Source organism: Vanellus vanellus, assembly GCF_965231255.1.
Source record: "Vanellus vanellus genome assembly, chromosome: 17".
In the NCBI taxonomy this organism is placed as follows: Eukaryota; Metazoa; Chordata; class Aves; order Charadriiformes; family Charadriidae; genus Vanellus; species Vanellus vanellus.
Window position 1 is genome coordinate 14672211 of NC_138922.1, and position 13668 is coordinate 14685878.

At 67.1% G+C, this 13668-nt stretch overlaps 1 protein-coding gene across 1 annotated transcript; it reads left to right on the forward strand.

Moving 5' to 3' along the window:
• Positions 1–6278: 6278 nt before the first annotated feature.
• Positions 6279–8966, forward strand: CBX8 (chromobox 8). The gene is made up of 5 exons (XM_082492025.1): positions 6279–6374; positions 6777–6820; positions 7005–7070; positions 7145–7235; positions 7421–8966. Exons 1-5 carry the CDS (start codon positions 6306–6308, stop codon positions 8258–8260), a joined length of 1110 nt encoding a protein of 369 aa, XP_082348151.1. The 5' UTR covers positions 6279–6305; the 3' UTR covers positions 8261–8966.
• The last annotated feature ends 4702 nt before the right edge of the window (positions 8967–13668 follow it).

A 13668-nucleotide genomic window follows, 5' to 3' on the forward strand; every position in this document is an offset into this window, starting at 1 on the left:
ACCAGCTCACCGCGGGCTCGGGCACCGCTTCCTTATATGGTGCGCGCCGTCCGCGGGGCGCCGCGCTCATCGCCATATAAGGGCATGAACCTAAATACAGCATCTACCTTGGGCGGGGTGGGCGGGGCCGCGGCGGCGGGACGGGGCGGGCGGGGCCGGCACCGGGCACCGGGGACGGGGGGAGCGGGGACACGGCCGGGCCAGGCCGCTGATGCCGCCCCCCCCCCCCCCCCCCCGCCCCTTCCCTGGGGGAAGCCGCCGCCGGTCATTAGGTGGAATGCAAATGCGCCGCGTTTCACCTCTAATTGCTTTTGTTAAAAGCGGAGCGGCGGGGCGGCGCGCGGGCGGGCGGGGGCAGAGCAGGGCGGGGCCGGGCCGTTCCCCCCGCGACCTGTGTCATCTGTCACATCCCAGCCGAGATGCCCCCTTCCTCCCACCCCCACCCCCCCACCCCGGCGGGATCGCCGCCACCGGCGCCGCTGGGCCGGGCACCGCCGCCCGTGCCGCCCCGCCGGGGACGTCGGGTGGTCGCTGCCCACTCGCGGTGCTTCCGTGACCGCTGCAGCCGGAGCCGCGGAGGAGCAGATTTCGTCCTTCTGCCGTCCTTGCGGCACCGACGTGGGCAGCAGCGCGAGGGGTCGGAGCCGCGCCGGTTAGACGGGGGGGGTGTCCCCCCGAAACGTTCAGGTTTCCTCGCCCGACGCAGCCCTCGGGTCGGTTCCTCCTTCTCTCCCCTCTGCAAACAACTCGTGTGTATGTTCCTACAAATAATCAGCAAATTTACAAACCCCGGAAACAAAAGGTCTTTTGTGCAGATTGTTCGCCGCCCGGAGCGGGGCGATAAAGCGGCGCCCCCCGCCCCGCCTCGCCCCCGGGAGCGGCCCTTCCCGCGCTCGGGGGTGTCGGTGCGACCGGCGGCGCGGCCGCAGGGGGTGGCCCCGGGGCCACGACCGGCCCTGGGTGCGTGTCGGCACGCCTGGAAACGGGGAGCCGGTGCTTTGCCGTGGGCGGTCTCCGTGGGCGCTCCCCGCCGCGGGACGCGGGTGGGGACTCCGCCGCTCAGCCTCGCCGGAGCAGGGGGTGCGCTCGGGGCACGCCGCCCCCCCGGGGCCTGCAAGGGAGCGGGTACCAGTGGCCGTCGGGACATGCGTGGAGGGGCGCCCACGAGCAATGCCGACGCGGGAGACCCTCCGACGGTTCGCGGGTGTGTGCTGCGGCGGAGGACGGCGGCTGCTCTCCCCCGCGGGGACCACGGAAAGGAGCCCCCCCCGGCACCGCCCCGGGGCCTGGCACAGCTACCGGGGCATCCTGCGGGCGCTTCGTGCTGCCGAAGCCCGCGGTGCGGGGGGGGACTCCCCGGCGCGGAGGGGGCGGCGGTGCCCCCCGAGGGTGGCTGGACCGCCGCCGGCTGAGCGGCGGCCGCAGCCGCCATTTCCAGTAGGACGGTGCCACCTATGGAAAGCACCTGGAATTAATCGGGCCGGCGGGGCCGCGCCGGGAAGCGTCGCCCTTCCGTGGGGCACCCTGGGGACGAGCCCGGGCCGCGCCCGCCGCCGCGCCCGCCGCTCCCCGCGCCCGCCCCCGGGGGCTGAACCGGGCCGGGCCGGGCCGGCGGGCGGCAGACGGGGGCTCGGTAGCCCCGGTCGGCGGGGCCGCTGCTGTCCTTCAGCACCGCCGCCCCGGGCCCTGACGCCCCGGGGAGGATGCTCGGCTCGGCCCCGAGGCGGCGGGGGGGTCTGGGGGAGGCCGGCCGCGGCGGTGGGCTGCTCTTCCCGGGGCGGTCCCCTCGGCGGCTGGCCGGCGGTAAGCGGGGGATAACGACCAACGGGGCGGAGAGAAGCGGCCCTGACCCCGCTGCCCCGGCCCGAGGCGGGGTGCTCGGCGTGGTCCGGCCAGCGCAGCCCGGGGAGGGCATCGTCCGACGCGGAGGCTCCGCGGAGCTTGTCCCGCGGGCGACCGAGTCCGGTCGCGGCGGCTCCATCCCGAGCCCCGCCGGAGTGAGAGCGGCGCCGGGCACCTGGACGGGGGGCGCTTGGCTGGAGGAAGACGGGGGGAAGGCTCCGGGACGGGCGGAGGGCGGCGGCGGGGCCGCACCGCTGCGGGGGGTGGGAGGGAGAAGCGCGGACCGCTCCGCAGCCGCGCAGAGCGGTGCCCGGCGGCCGTCCCGAGGGGAGCTGCCTGCGGTGGGGGCGCCCACCCGGTCCTGCCCGTCCCGGCTGCCCGCCCGGTACACCCTCCCTGCACCCTCCCCTTCTTGCTGCCCCCTCCCCGTTCCCGCTCCCCTCCGCAGCCCCGCCAGCCCCAGGAGAAGGGGCAGCAGCCGTGCCCGGTGCCGTCCCGGGATCCACCGGGCTTGAGCCGTGCCCACCGGGGCACGCTGCCTGCCCCCCCCCCGCCCCGCCGGCCGCGGGCGCCGGAGTCTCTGGAGCCCCCGGGGAAGCCCTGCCCGGGCGTAAATTCGATGTCAAACACATCGACACGAAAACTTTCTCGCGCGGGAATTCCTGGGCTGGTGGGAGTGGGAAGGAGAGGCCCCGCGGGGACACGGCTGCCCGCACCGGGTACCCCCGCGCTCCGGACAGCGGCCGCCCCCGCGGCCCCGCCGGTCACCGGGGGATGCCGAGGGTCGGGGCGCACGGCAGCGCGGTGCCGCGAGGGAATGAGGTGGGAAACGCGGACGGGCCGGTCCCGCCTGCAGCGAGCCCACGTCTGACCGCAGCCCCGTGTATGGCCCCGTCTCCGTGCCTACCCTCGGTACCGGGGGGGCAGGTCCTGCCCCGCCCGCCCCCTCCCGCGTGGGGTGCAGGTGCCGCAGCCCGGGGCCGGTCGCTGCCTCCCCGCTTCGCCCCGAACTGCTCGGAAACGAAAAGGCAGCGCGCCGGCGGGCAGGCTGCCCCCCAGCCCGGGGCAGGGGCGGGGGCCGGCGGGGGTCGGCGATTCCGCGGGGTCCCCGTGTCCGCGCCGGCCCCGCCGGGACAGCCCCGTACCGGCTCGGGGGAGCGTGAATTTGCTCCGAGGCACGTCCCGGCTCCGTTCAGCCGCCGGTGGAGGAATCGTTTTCCCGCCCGGCTCGGGATTTGGACCGGGACGGGAGAAGCCCGGATCCGGACCGGGCGGCGGGAAGGGTCGGGAACCCGGGACCGGCCGCCCCGAGGGTGCGGGGGCGTGTGTGCACGCACGCAGGAAACTCGCGTGGAATGGGGCTCCGAGGCGCGCTCTGCCCTGCCCGGCGGTCCCCACGGCCCGGGCGGGCTGCAGGACGCCTCTCCCGGGACATAGGGTCCGGCCCGGCCGCAGGGTCGGTTCGGGCACTCGCGGGCGCTGGGGCTCTGCCGGGTGGGGGACCTGCTCGGCCCCCGCTCCCCCCGCGGTCTCAGCGTTGGGGCCACGCTCGGGCCGCCCAGGAGAAGGGGGCACGGGGGAGCGGGACCCTGCCGTAGCCGGGTCTCCGACCGGCACCGGTAGCCTCGGTCGCCCGGGGAACCGGGCCGGACCGGGAGCTGGGCAGGATCGTAGCCGTCCCGGGCGTGGGTATCCGTGGGGCGGAGCAGCACGGTCGTCGGAGCGCACGGGAAGCCGCGGGGAAGAGCCCGGCTGCGGCGTGGGGATCGATCGTGCCGGCGGTTGGGTGGGAGCCAGCTCCCTCCCGCCCCGCCCGCGGCCCCGGCTCAGCCGCGCTCGGACACGCGTGCTCGCCCCGCCACCCCCACGCGCGGCCCCGGCAGGGGCAGCAGCCCCCGGGTTTCGTTGCAAAGCTCGCAGCCGTGGAAACCCCCACACGGCGAGAAACGAGGGGGGAGCCGGGCACTCAGCCCCGCGGCGGCCCGCTGAGCCCCGAGGAGCTCATCGCACGAGTCCGGGCGGGGGGAGCGGAGATCCGGCGGTCGAGCGGCGGATTTGGGGTCAAACGGGCGGAAAGGGGGTTTGCCGCGGCGGCGCACGCCCGCGCCGGGCCGGAGCCGTCCCCGAGTCCGCGCTGAGCCCCCGGACCCCGCGGCAGGGCCGGGGCCGGCGGGGGCGCAGGGCGCGCGGGGGCGAGCGGCCCCCCCGCGGCCGAGAACCCGTGGGGCACCCGGGCAGCTCCTGCCGTTTACCCCGGGACCGGGGAGGGCGGCCCGCGCCCGCGCTCCGCTCCTGCTCCCGGTGGCCCGGCCGGGCGGGGGCCGGCGGGGCTCCGCAGCGCCGCCAGCCCCGGGCCGGGGGTCCCCGGGTCCCCTCCGGCTGCGGGACGAACTGCCCGGGGGAGCAGAGGACGGTCCCGCCCGCCACCGTCTCGTCCCGCGGCGCCGGAGCGGCGCCGTCCCGCTTCTCCCTCCGGGCCGAGACCCCCACGAACGGGCGGCAGCCCCGGTCCTGGCTCGCCCACGGCTCGGGGGCTCCGGCCGGACCCCCCCGCAGCGGCGGTCGCTCCCCGCTGCTTTCCCCGCGCCGTTCTCGTTTGCGTCTTGCCTTCTCCCTGCCCCCCCGCACCGCGACCGGGGACGCAGCCCCGGCCCCGCGCGGGTCCCGCGTGGGTCACGGCGCGGCACGAAGCCATCCCCCGCGCTGGTGCCCGCGCAGGAGGCAGCTAGAGTCGCCGCCTCTCCCCTCTCCGCCCCCACGCGTGTCTGTGGGGCTCCGCGGTGCGACGGGGCAGAGGCGGCGGCTCAGCCGGGAGCTCCGCGGCCCCTCAGGGCTCCCGCGCGGCGCCGGTGCGGGAAGGCTCGGCCCCGGGACCGTGCTTCCCGCCTGCACCGGGGACACTGGCAGCGGAGATGCGGGGCAAACACCCGGTTCCGTGGGCGGCAGCAGCCCCACGGCCGCGGGGATGGGCCCCAGTGCGCCGCCGCTGCCCCGGGAGCCCCGAGCAGCGGGAGGGAGGCGGGGGCGGCGGCGGCACCGTCGGGCCCGGGAAGACGATCCGTCCCCCTCCCCTGCCCCGCGACCCCCGGCCGGGCATTGCGCCCGCGACCCCCGGGTCTCTCTTCCACGCGGGAGCGGGGCCCGGGCCGCCGCGTCCACGCCGATTCACGAGCCGCGCCCGCGACCTGCCTTAATTAACAACGATTAATTCGACATTAACGAAAAACTCGCCGGGACGTCGCTCGCCAGGGGCCGGGAGGGCGCGGGGGGTGCGCTCCCTCCGCGCCGGGCAGGGCACGCCGCGCAAAACGCGCGTGGCTGCAGGCGTGGGGCGCGGAGCCCACGGGAGCCGCCGGGTGGAAATCTCCCCGCCTCCTCCTCCCGTCAGCACGGTTTCACCTCGTCCGGCGGCGGCGGGAGGACGGCTCTGCCCGCGGGGACCCGACCCACGCGCCCCGCGAGTCCCCCGTGGGGTCACGGGGGGCCCGGGCTCCCACCCGCGTCCCTCCCACCGCAGGGGAACCGTTGTTTGCGTGACCCCCGTCGGAGGTCCGGGCCCGCCCGGCTGGAGGGACCGCGAAGGGCACGGCGGCGACAGGCAGGAACCCCCGGGAGACAACGATCCCGCGGGACGGGGACAACGCCGGGGCCCTGCGGTCCCCGCTGCCGGTCCCGGCGTCCCCTGGGGTCGGTGGCTGCCCCCGGGCGCCGTCCCCATGCCTGTAGCCCCTGCACCGAGCAGGCGCACGGGGGAGACTGTCCCGCGGCCGCCACGGGTGACACCCCTCTCCGGAGCCGCGGAGAGAGGCAGCGGCCTCTTTCACCGAAGAGGAGGCGGAGCCGCATCCTCGGGGCCACGCCCACCGTGGGGTCTTCCACGCGTGATCGCGGCGGCCGACCGAGGCTCTCTCTCCCCTCGGCTTCCAGCTCTTTCAGCGGGAGGAGAGCCGCTGGCGGAGGGGGGGGGGGGTGTCAGGTCCACGAGAAGCCTCGTCCCGCGTGGACAGCGCCGCAGAACCCCACGCAGTACCAGTCCCATTCGCGGGGGGTCCGCCCTCCGCGCCACGCCCCTCTCCGCTCCGGGGCGGGGGGGTGGGGTGGGGTCCCCGGAGCGGAGCGGGGCGTGGCGCGGAGGGCGTGGCGTGGAGTCCCGCCCCCCATGAGCCCCGCCCCACGCTCATCGGGGACGCGGCTCACGTCGTTGGGGGGGGGGGCTGGGGGGGGGGCGGGACGGCGGCGCGAGCCAATGCGGCGCGGGCGGAATATTCCACCCGTCTCCGCCAGCAACAAGTGCGGGGGGGGCGGGGGGGGGGGTGTGCGGAGGGGGGGGCGGCGGCGGCGGCGGTGGTGGTGCGGGGGGGGGGCGGGGGTGGGGGGGGCCGCGTCGCTGACGTCAGCGGGCGGAGTATTATGGTCTGGGCTGCGCTGGCGGCTGCCTGTGTGCTGCGAGCGGCCGCGTAAACATGGAGCTCTCGGCCGTCGGGGAGCGCGTCTTCGCGGCCGAGGCCCTCCTCAAGCGCCGCATCCGCAAAGTAGGTGCACCCCCTTCCCCTTTACAGCCCCCCCCGCGCCCTGCGGACCCCCCCCGGACCCCTCCTTCACCCCCACGGCTCGGCCCCGCCGCTGCGGCGGCCCCGGCCCGGTTGCGGTTGGGGGCGGCTCTTTCTCCCCGCCGCATGCCCGGGCGTGCTCCGCCGCTGCCCGCCCCCCTGCCAGCCTGCCCACCCCCTGGGCTGGGTTTTTTTTTTTTTTTTCAAATAATTATTATTTTTTATTATTACACCCCACCCCCTCCTCGCTCGCTCCCCCCCCACCCCCTCCCGCGCGTGTTTTCGCCACGCGGGTGTTCGCGGAGCCGCGGGTGTACCTTTGTCGCGGGCGTTTGTCGCCGTGTCCCCTCCCCGCGCGTTTATTTTTCCTCTTCGCATCCGCAGGGGCGCATGGAGTACCTGGTGAAATGGAAGGGCTGGTCGCAGAAGTAAGTCGGCCGTGTGTCCGCAGGGCGCCGCGGGGGGGGCCGGGGGGGGGCCCCGCGCTCCCATTGTGGCGGACGGGGAACGTGGGTCCCTGCCCTTATTGCCCCGTTGCGTTTTTTATTTCGCTTATTTTGTCCCTGTTGGTGGCTCCTGACGCCGCTCCCTCTCGCTGTGCCCCCCCCCCAGGTACAGCACTTGGGAACCCGAGGAGAACATCCTGGACGCCCGGCTGCTCGCCGCCTTCGAGGAAAGGTACAGGGCCTTCTCCAGCCGTAGCCGGGGCGCTTGTAAATGTGCTGCTGCCTTGTAGCTATGCTGAATTGAAGCTTTGGTTTTTTTAACACCTCTAGGGAGCGAGAAATGGAGCTATACGGGCCCAAAAAGCGAGGCCCCAAGCCCAAAACCTTCCTGCTAAAGGTAAGGAGTACCGGAGTCCCGCGCGCTGGCGCCGGCCGGGGCTGCGTGCCGCAGCGGGGAGCGGGGCCCTCGCCGGCCCCCGAGGAGGATGCTCCTTGCGCAGGCGGCCCCTCGTCTCCTAAGTTGTAATTATGCAGCCGGGTGGCAGGGTAATAAAGTCACCGGTTGATTTATCTTCTTTGCAGGCCCAGGCAAAGGCAAAAGCCAAAACCTATGAATTCCGCAGTGACTCTTCCAGGGGGATTCGGGTGCCGTATCCCGGCAGGTCCCCCCAGGAGCTGGGCTCCACGTCCCGGGCTAGGGAAGGACTGCGGAACATAGCCCTGGCTCCCCAGGGCAGCTCCAGCACCAGCGCCCCCAAGGGAGACGGCATCCGGGACCGGGTGATCCGCGTGGAGGAGAAACCCGGGGAGACCCCCAAAAAGAGAGGCCCGAAGCCCAGGAAGGAGCTTTACAAGGACCTGGCGGAGACTCTGGATGCCTCCAAGAGGAAACTGGGGGACCCGGGGGACAAGGTGGGGGACTACCTGAAGGCCAGGAAGATGGAGGAGGCGGCGGCGGGGGCGGCCAAGTTCGGCTCGGGACACAGCGTCATCCAGCTGGCCAGGCGGCAGGACCCCGACCTGCCCGGCACCCTGCCCGGCCCCAACCGAGCCGAGGCGGGTGCCAAGCTGGGAGCCGCCGAGACCTACCCTCCGCGGCTGGCCAAGCACCGGGCGGACTTTCTGGACCCCAAGGGGCAGGGGGGGCTGGACCCCGGCGGGCCCAAGCTCCTGCACGGGGCGGTGAGCCCGGGCGCCGTGGGCAGCCTGTACCGCGACGGCGTGGGGGGCCAGGCGGGGCGGCCCTCCCTCATCGCCAGGATCCCCGTCGCCAGGATCCTGGGGGACCCCGAGGAGGAGTCCTGGAGCCCCTCTCTCAACAACCTGGAGAAGGTGGTGGTAACTGATGTGACCTCTAACTTTTTGACCGTCACCATCAAGGAGAGCAGCACGGACCAAGGATTCTTTAAGGAGAAGCGATGAGTTTGGCGGAGGTGGTGCTGGGGTTTTCTTCGGTCAGATCCAGACAAAAGCTTGGTTAGAACTTGGTGGGCTTTTTTTTTTTAATTTTTTTTTTAATTCTTTCTTTTTTCTTTCCTTTTTTTTTAAATTTTTTTGTGTCCTGGAGAGGATTTAGAAACTGTCCTAAATTCATTAACTCATTCTTTTTTTTTTTTTTCTTTTTCCCACGTCTTACATTTCGTTGGAAAGATTATCTCTAGAGTTATATTTTCTATTAGATGTAAATATGTTATTTAAGAAAAAAATGCTTATATATATCTATATATATATATTTCAACTCTGAGTTGTTTTATTTAAATGGAGACAACAGTGACTGCTCAGTTGCTCTTAGAAAGGACAATAAAACTGAGAACTAACAGAGTTCATGCATCTGTTGCAGGAGCCAGTGTACATAACGAACGATGTTCATAGCTAATTATGTTCTGGTTTTTTTTTAACTGTTATTTTTCATATGATGCTATGGATGGTGGAGGGGGAAGGTGTTACTCCCTCGGAGGGCAGAGTGCCCTGATTTCTTGATTGTGATATAAGGTGTTGCTTGTACAATCAAGTGTGCTGTATCCAGAACTGTTGCCCGTGACAGTTGAAGTGAGCACTTGAATTTACAGTATTGTTGGGGAGGGGGCGTTTCCGGTCTAACAAAAAAAATAATGTTGCTACAAAGTCGGGGCGGGGAAAAGCAGAAATCCCTAAAAAGGCTAAAACTGTTCTAGCGAAGTATTAACTTGAATTACCTTTTCTTGTGAAGGAAGAGGCGGTTTGTGTGTGTACGGTTCCTGAGAGGGGTGATACTGAAATGCACTTTAATAGAGTTGTCGTAGCAGTTGTGGGAGACGGGACTGAGCTGAGAATCTGTTTTCATTTTGTCTGGTCGCTTGATTCTGTTCCCCCACCCACTTTAAAAAACAAAAAACAAAACAAAACAAAACCCCAGAAAACAAACCAACACCCCCCCCCTCTGTTTACATTCCTGAAATGCCAGAGAGGTTTGGGAGGGTAGCATGTCACTGCCCATATTTAGATGCTTTATACTGCTATAGAAAAGTGGATTTTTTTTTTTAATTATTTTTTTTTTTCTTCCCCAACACAGTTCACTTCAGACTGTTGGAAGACTCCAGATAAAGTGTTTTGTAATATCCACATCACTGACAAATCCCAGAGCCACCTTTATGCATTCAGAGACAATAAATATTTCCCTTTTCTTATGCTAGTTAAACAATAGCCAAGAGGCGAAATATTCCCCTGCGCGAGCAGCCCTGCTGACTCGGGTGGCTTTTGGTGGCGTTGTTTCTCCTGGCTCTGGAGGACCCTGCGGGTTTCCTCCCCGGGATGGGGCCGGGCACGGCCGGGGGCTTCTGTGGCTCTCACCAGTGCGGCGGTTGAGCGGCCGTGGGGCTGCGGCCCCCGGATCCGCTCACCCCTTCTCCCCCGGCTCGGTGTCAGCCTGACCTGGGGAGGGAGCGGGTCCTTCCCTGGGTTGTGATTTCGGTTGAGCTGCAGGAGGTGTCCCCGTCCCGACGCGTTGGGCTGAGCGTCTCTGGGGGTTGGAAAGCACAAGTCTGTCCGGCGGTGCCCGAGGGTCGGGACTGGGCCAGGTCGCCCTTGTCCATTCTCGCCATCGCCGGCTGCCCCAGGGGAGCCCCCGAAGGCTCCCGGTTCGGGGGGTGACAGCACACGGGGCCTGATGGGCGAGGAAAGGGGCTGGGGAAGGAGCAGCCCTCCGCTGCTGGGCCCAGCTGCAGCTCCACCTTGGCCGCTCTCCTTCCCCATTCCCTTCTGGCACCTTTGTCCGATGGCCCCGCAGGAGGATGCAGTATTGACTGTACAAAGGGAGCCGTGTCTGTCAGTTCTGCATTTTTTGTTTGTTTGCTTGTTTTTCTTTTTTCTTTTTTTTTTTTTTTAAGGCATATTTTGTAAAATTGAGGTTTTTAACTTGGCTTGTACGAAGAACCAATGTGGTGGTTTCGGTGCTGGTGTCAGGGGCAGCCGACACGGGCCCCGTGTGTTGTTGGAGGGACGATGATGGGATGGAGCTGCCCGTCCTCCCGCTGCCGCCGTGCCAAGGCTGGGGGATGCCTCCCTTTGCGAAAGAGCCCGGAGCCGCGCTCCTGCCCTGCCGGGACGCGGTCGACATTTGGTGTGCTTCGCTCCAGCCCTGTGTATACGTGTGCGTCCGGACACACATGTATATGGAGCAAAACATACATGTGGGTATATATGTGTGTATGTATATAGCGACGTATATACTGAGTGTGTGTGCGTGGGGGTGTGTGTGTGAATTATTTAAATCTAAGACTTGTACAAAAACGATTTGGCTAAATCTCAGTCTCAGAAGTGAAGCTTAACTACGTGTCTTCTGCCAGCCGTGAATGTCCATATGAGACCTGCTTTTTATGTGAGTTTAAATATATACTTTGTAAATAGAAACGTGTCTGTCTTCCCTTTGTGGCCCTGGGGCGGAGGGGGGCGGCGGTGCAGGGCCGGGGGGGGCCGGGAGCATCGCGGGGTGGGCCGTGGGGGCCCCGTCGGGGCGGGCGGCTCTGCATCCCCCCTCCGCCCGGGCAGCCGCGGCGGTGCGGGGCCGGGGCCGGGCCCCGACGGGGCGGGGGTAGTCCAGGCCGCCCCCGCGGGGGTCCCTCCGTTCCGAGGAACAACCCCGGGGCCGCCGCTCCGCCCCCCGGGTACCGGGCCGGGCCCCGGCGCTGCCCCGGGCCGCGGCGCTCCGCCCTTCCGACGGGGCGGGCAGCGCGGCGGGGTGCGGGCCGGGGCCCGGCCTTTGTATTCAAATGTGCCCCGGCCGCGCAGGCGGAGGGGGGGTGGGGGGTGGGTTTGGTGGTGTTTTTTCCGAGCTGTGTCCTCATTAACCTCCTTTCCCGGCTCCGCCGGGTGAAAGGCGCGGACCCCGCATTATGGGAGCTGTCAGCGGCTGGGCGCGGAAAATGAGTGTCAAGGAGGAGCGGGAGAAAGGGCCGCACAATGGCGCCTTTCTCCCCCGGCCCGGCGGGGGGGCCCTTTCACACGGGCCGCGGCGGGGCCCCCGGCGGGGCGGGCGCGGAGGGGGCGGGGGGGGACGGGGCACCGCTGGACGCGGCCCGCAGGAGCCGACGACCCCTCCCGGTGCCGGGGCGGCTCCGCGCCCCTCCCCGGGGCTCCGCTCCCTCCGACGGCAGCCCCGACGGCGGAGCCCCGGGGGCCGCTGGGTCCCTCCCCGCCGCGGCAGCCGCCCGGTAGGAGCCGGGGCCGGGAGGGGGCCGCGTCCTGCCCGGCCCCCCGGGGGGAGGTGGGGGGATCGGTTGCCCGGCCCCGGTTCCCCTCAGCCTCGCCCGGGCCCATCCCGGTGGCCCTGCTGCAGCCCGGGCCGGCAGCGGCGGGAATACGGTGCCCCGGGGAGGCGGGGGGGGACGCGCCGGGCCCCTGCGGGGCTCATAGGGATGGGGGACCCGCAGCAGTAACCACGCCAGGCTGAAAAGTTTAAAAAAATATTTATTGATAGGCTAAAAAAGAGCAGTGGAAAAGTTATACAAAACCCCCACCCGACGCAACCATCGCCTAGTGTTTTCCTGCAAATAAATTAAAAGCAGCCTAGAGGTCGCGGGTCTACACTAGCGTTAGCGTCCCGAAGCACTAGAAAGCACACAGCACGCACGGCGCGGGGCCGGGCGGTGAGCGGAGGCCGCGGAGGGAGCGGAGAGCGGCCCCGCAGCCCCCCGGCGGGCCGAGCGCCTGTCCTGCTCCACAACGCCCTTACGCTTTCCCAGGGTAATAACATCTCCAACTTTTGTTCTCTGAAAATAAAAGCAAACAAACAGCTGTAGTTTAAAGCAATTATAAGTGTCATACAGGAACGATTTGGCTCTCTCTTTAATTAAACATACAAATCAGACCAGTGACTGGCACAAGTTACAAGAACAATCGTTTGTTTTCACCCATCCCTCGATTTCTTTCAGCAAAAACCTTCTCTCCGGCTCTGGAGCCCTTCTCGCCCAGCTCAGAAACCCAACGCAAACCAAACCCCAAACCATCCCCATCCCTGCACGAGCTCCAGTTTTTTTTGGTACAAAATATATATATAAAAATAGACTAAGTTTCTAGGGAAGATGGCTGAATTGGCCACCTCTTCCAGTCCAATGGAAAACAACAAGTATGCTTAACCAGATTATGCCTGGAGAAAATATCCATTCAATATACAAATACTGCAGGACTTTCCACATCGGAAACCCCTTAGAAAATGACAAGTGACAAACCTTTAATTGGCTGTTTGACACACGGCTGAACACTCCAACCCATAGCAGCAAACTTAAAAAAAAAAAAAGGAAAAAAAAAAAAGGTAGACCTTGAATACTAATGGTACTGACTGGTAAACAGGGTCTGCACCGGCTTTCAACCCCTGTCCACAAAAGATTACAGTAAATCACTCACATAATGTGCCTTTGAGAGGCAAACTCCAACAGGAACCCTTCGCTCAGATGCCCCAGCGCTGCCGGGAGCGCCGAGCCTGAAACAGGAGGGCGGGAAGGGGCCGGGGAAGGAGCGCAGGAGGAGATGAAGGTCACAAAAAATTTCTGGATTATCATTTTCACCATCCTTAGACCTTTGGAATCGAACCAGCTGGTGAGCAAAAGGCACAATAGCAAGTGGCGACAGCAGAGTCCTGCTGCTACCGGGAGGGGACCCACCGGGGAAGGGTGGGCGATGGAGGACAGCCACTCGCCGTGGGGATACACGCTCCCCGGGGTGCGCACCTGGGCCCAGCGACCCCCCGCCCGGCCAGGAGGCAGGAGCAACCCCCCCGCGGAGAAACGCTGGTGAGCTTCGAGGGGGCTCTGGAGGAAACGGCCATATCGGAGCCGGCGTGCAGCGAGTGCAGCACCCACTGTCGCAGTTCGTCTCCTGCACCCTCTGTGGACGCTTGGTGCCCGACCCCTTCTTGGAGCATCCTCAGATGCTTTTTTTTCCCCTGCTCGGGGACACCAGCCCCCGCATCCCATTGCTCTAAGCAAGAGCATCCCTGCTCCCTCCCCGTGAGCATCCCTCAGCCCTGCGGCAGGGCTCTGCGCGATGGCTGGGTGTCCCACTGGGGACCAGGACACATCTCCCCATCGGTGTCACAGCTGTCCCCAGGACCCTGTGACCCCCCTCCCCCCCCACCTTGCATAGGCACAAACCTGTCGTGGGACTGGTGTCGCAGACAAGGCTGAGATAAGGACAGTCCGAAAGGCACATTGTCATTCAGTTTGGATTTGCAAAGGCCAAGTAGCAAACATTTGGTGTGTGGGGAAGAGCGTTACCCCCGCGCTCCCAGATTCCTCGATTCTTCTCCCAAAACGCTCGGATCGCCAGCGCGAATGCACACCCAGCGGAGACCGTGC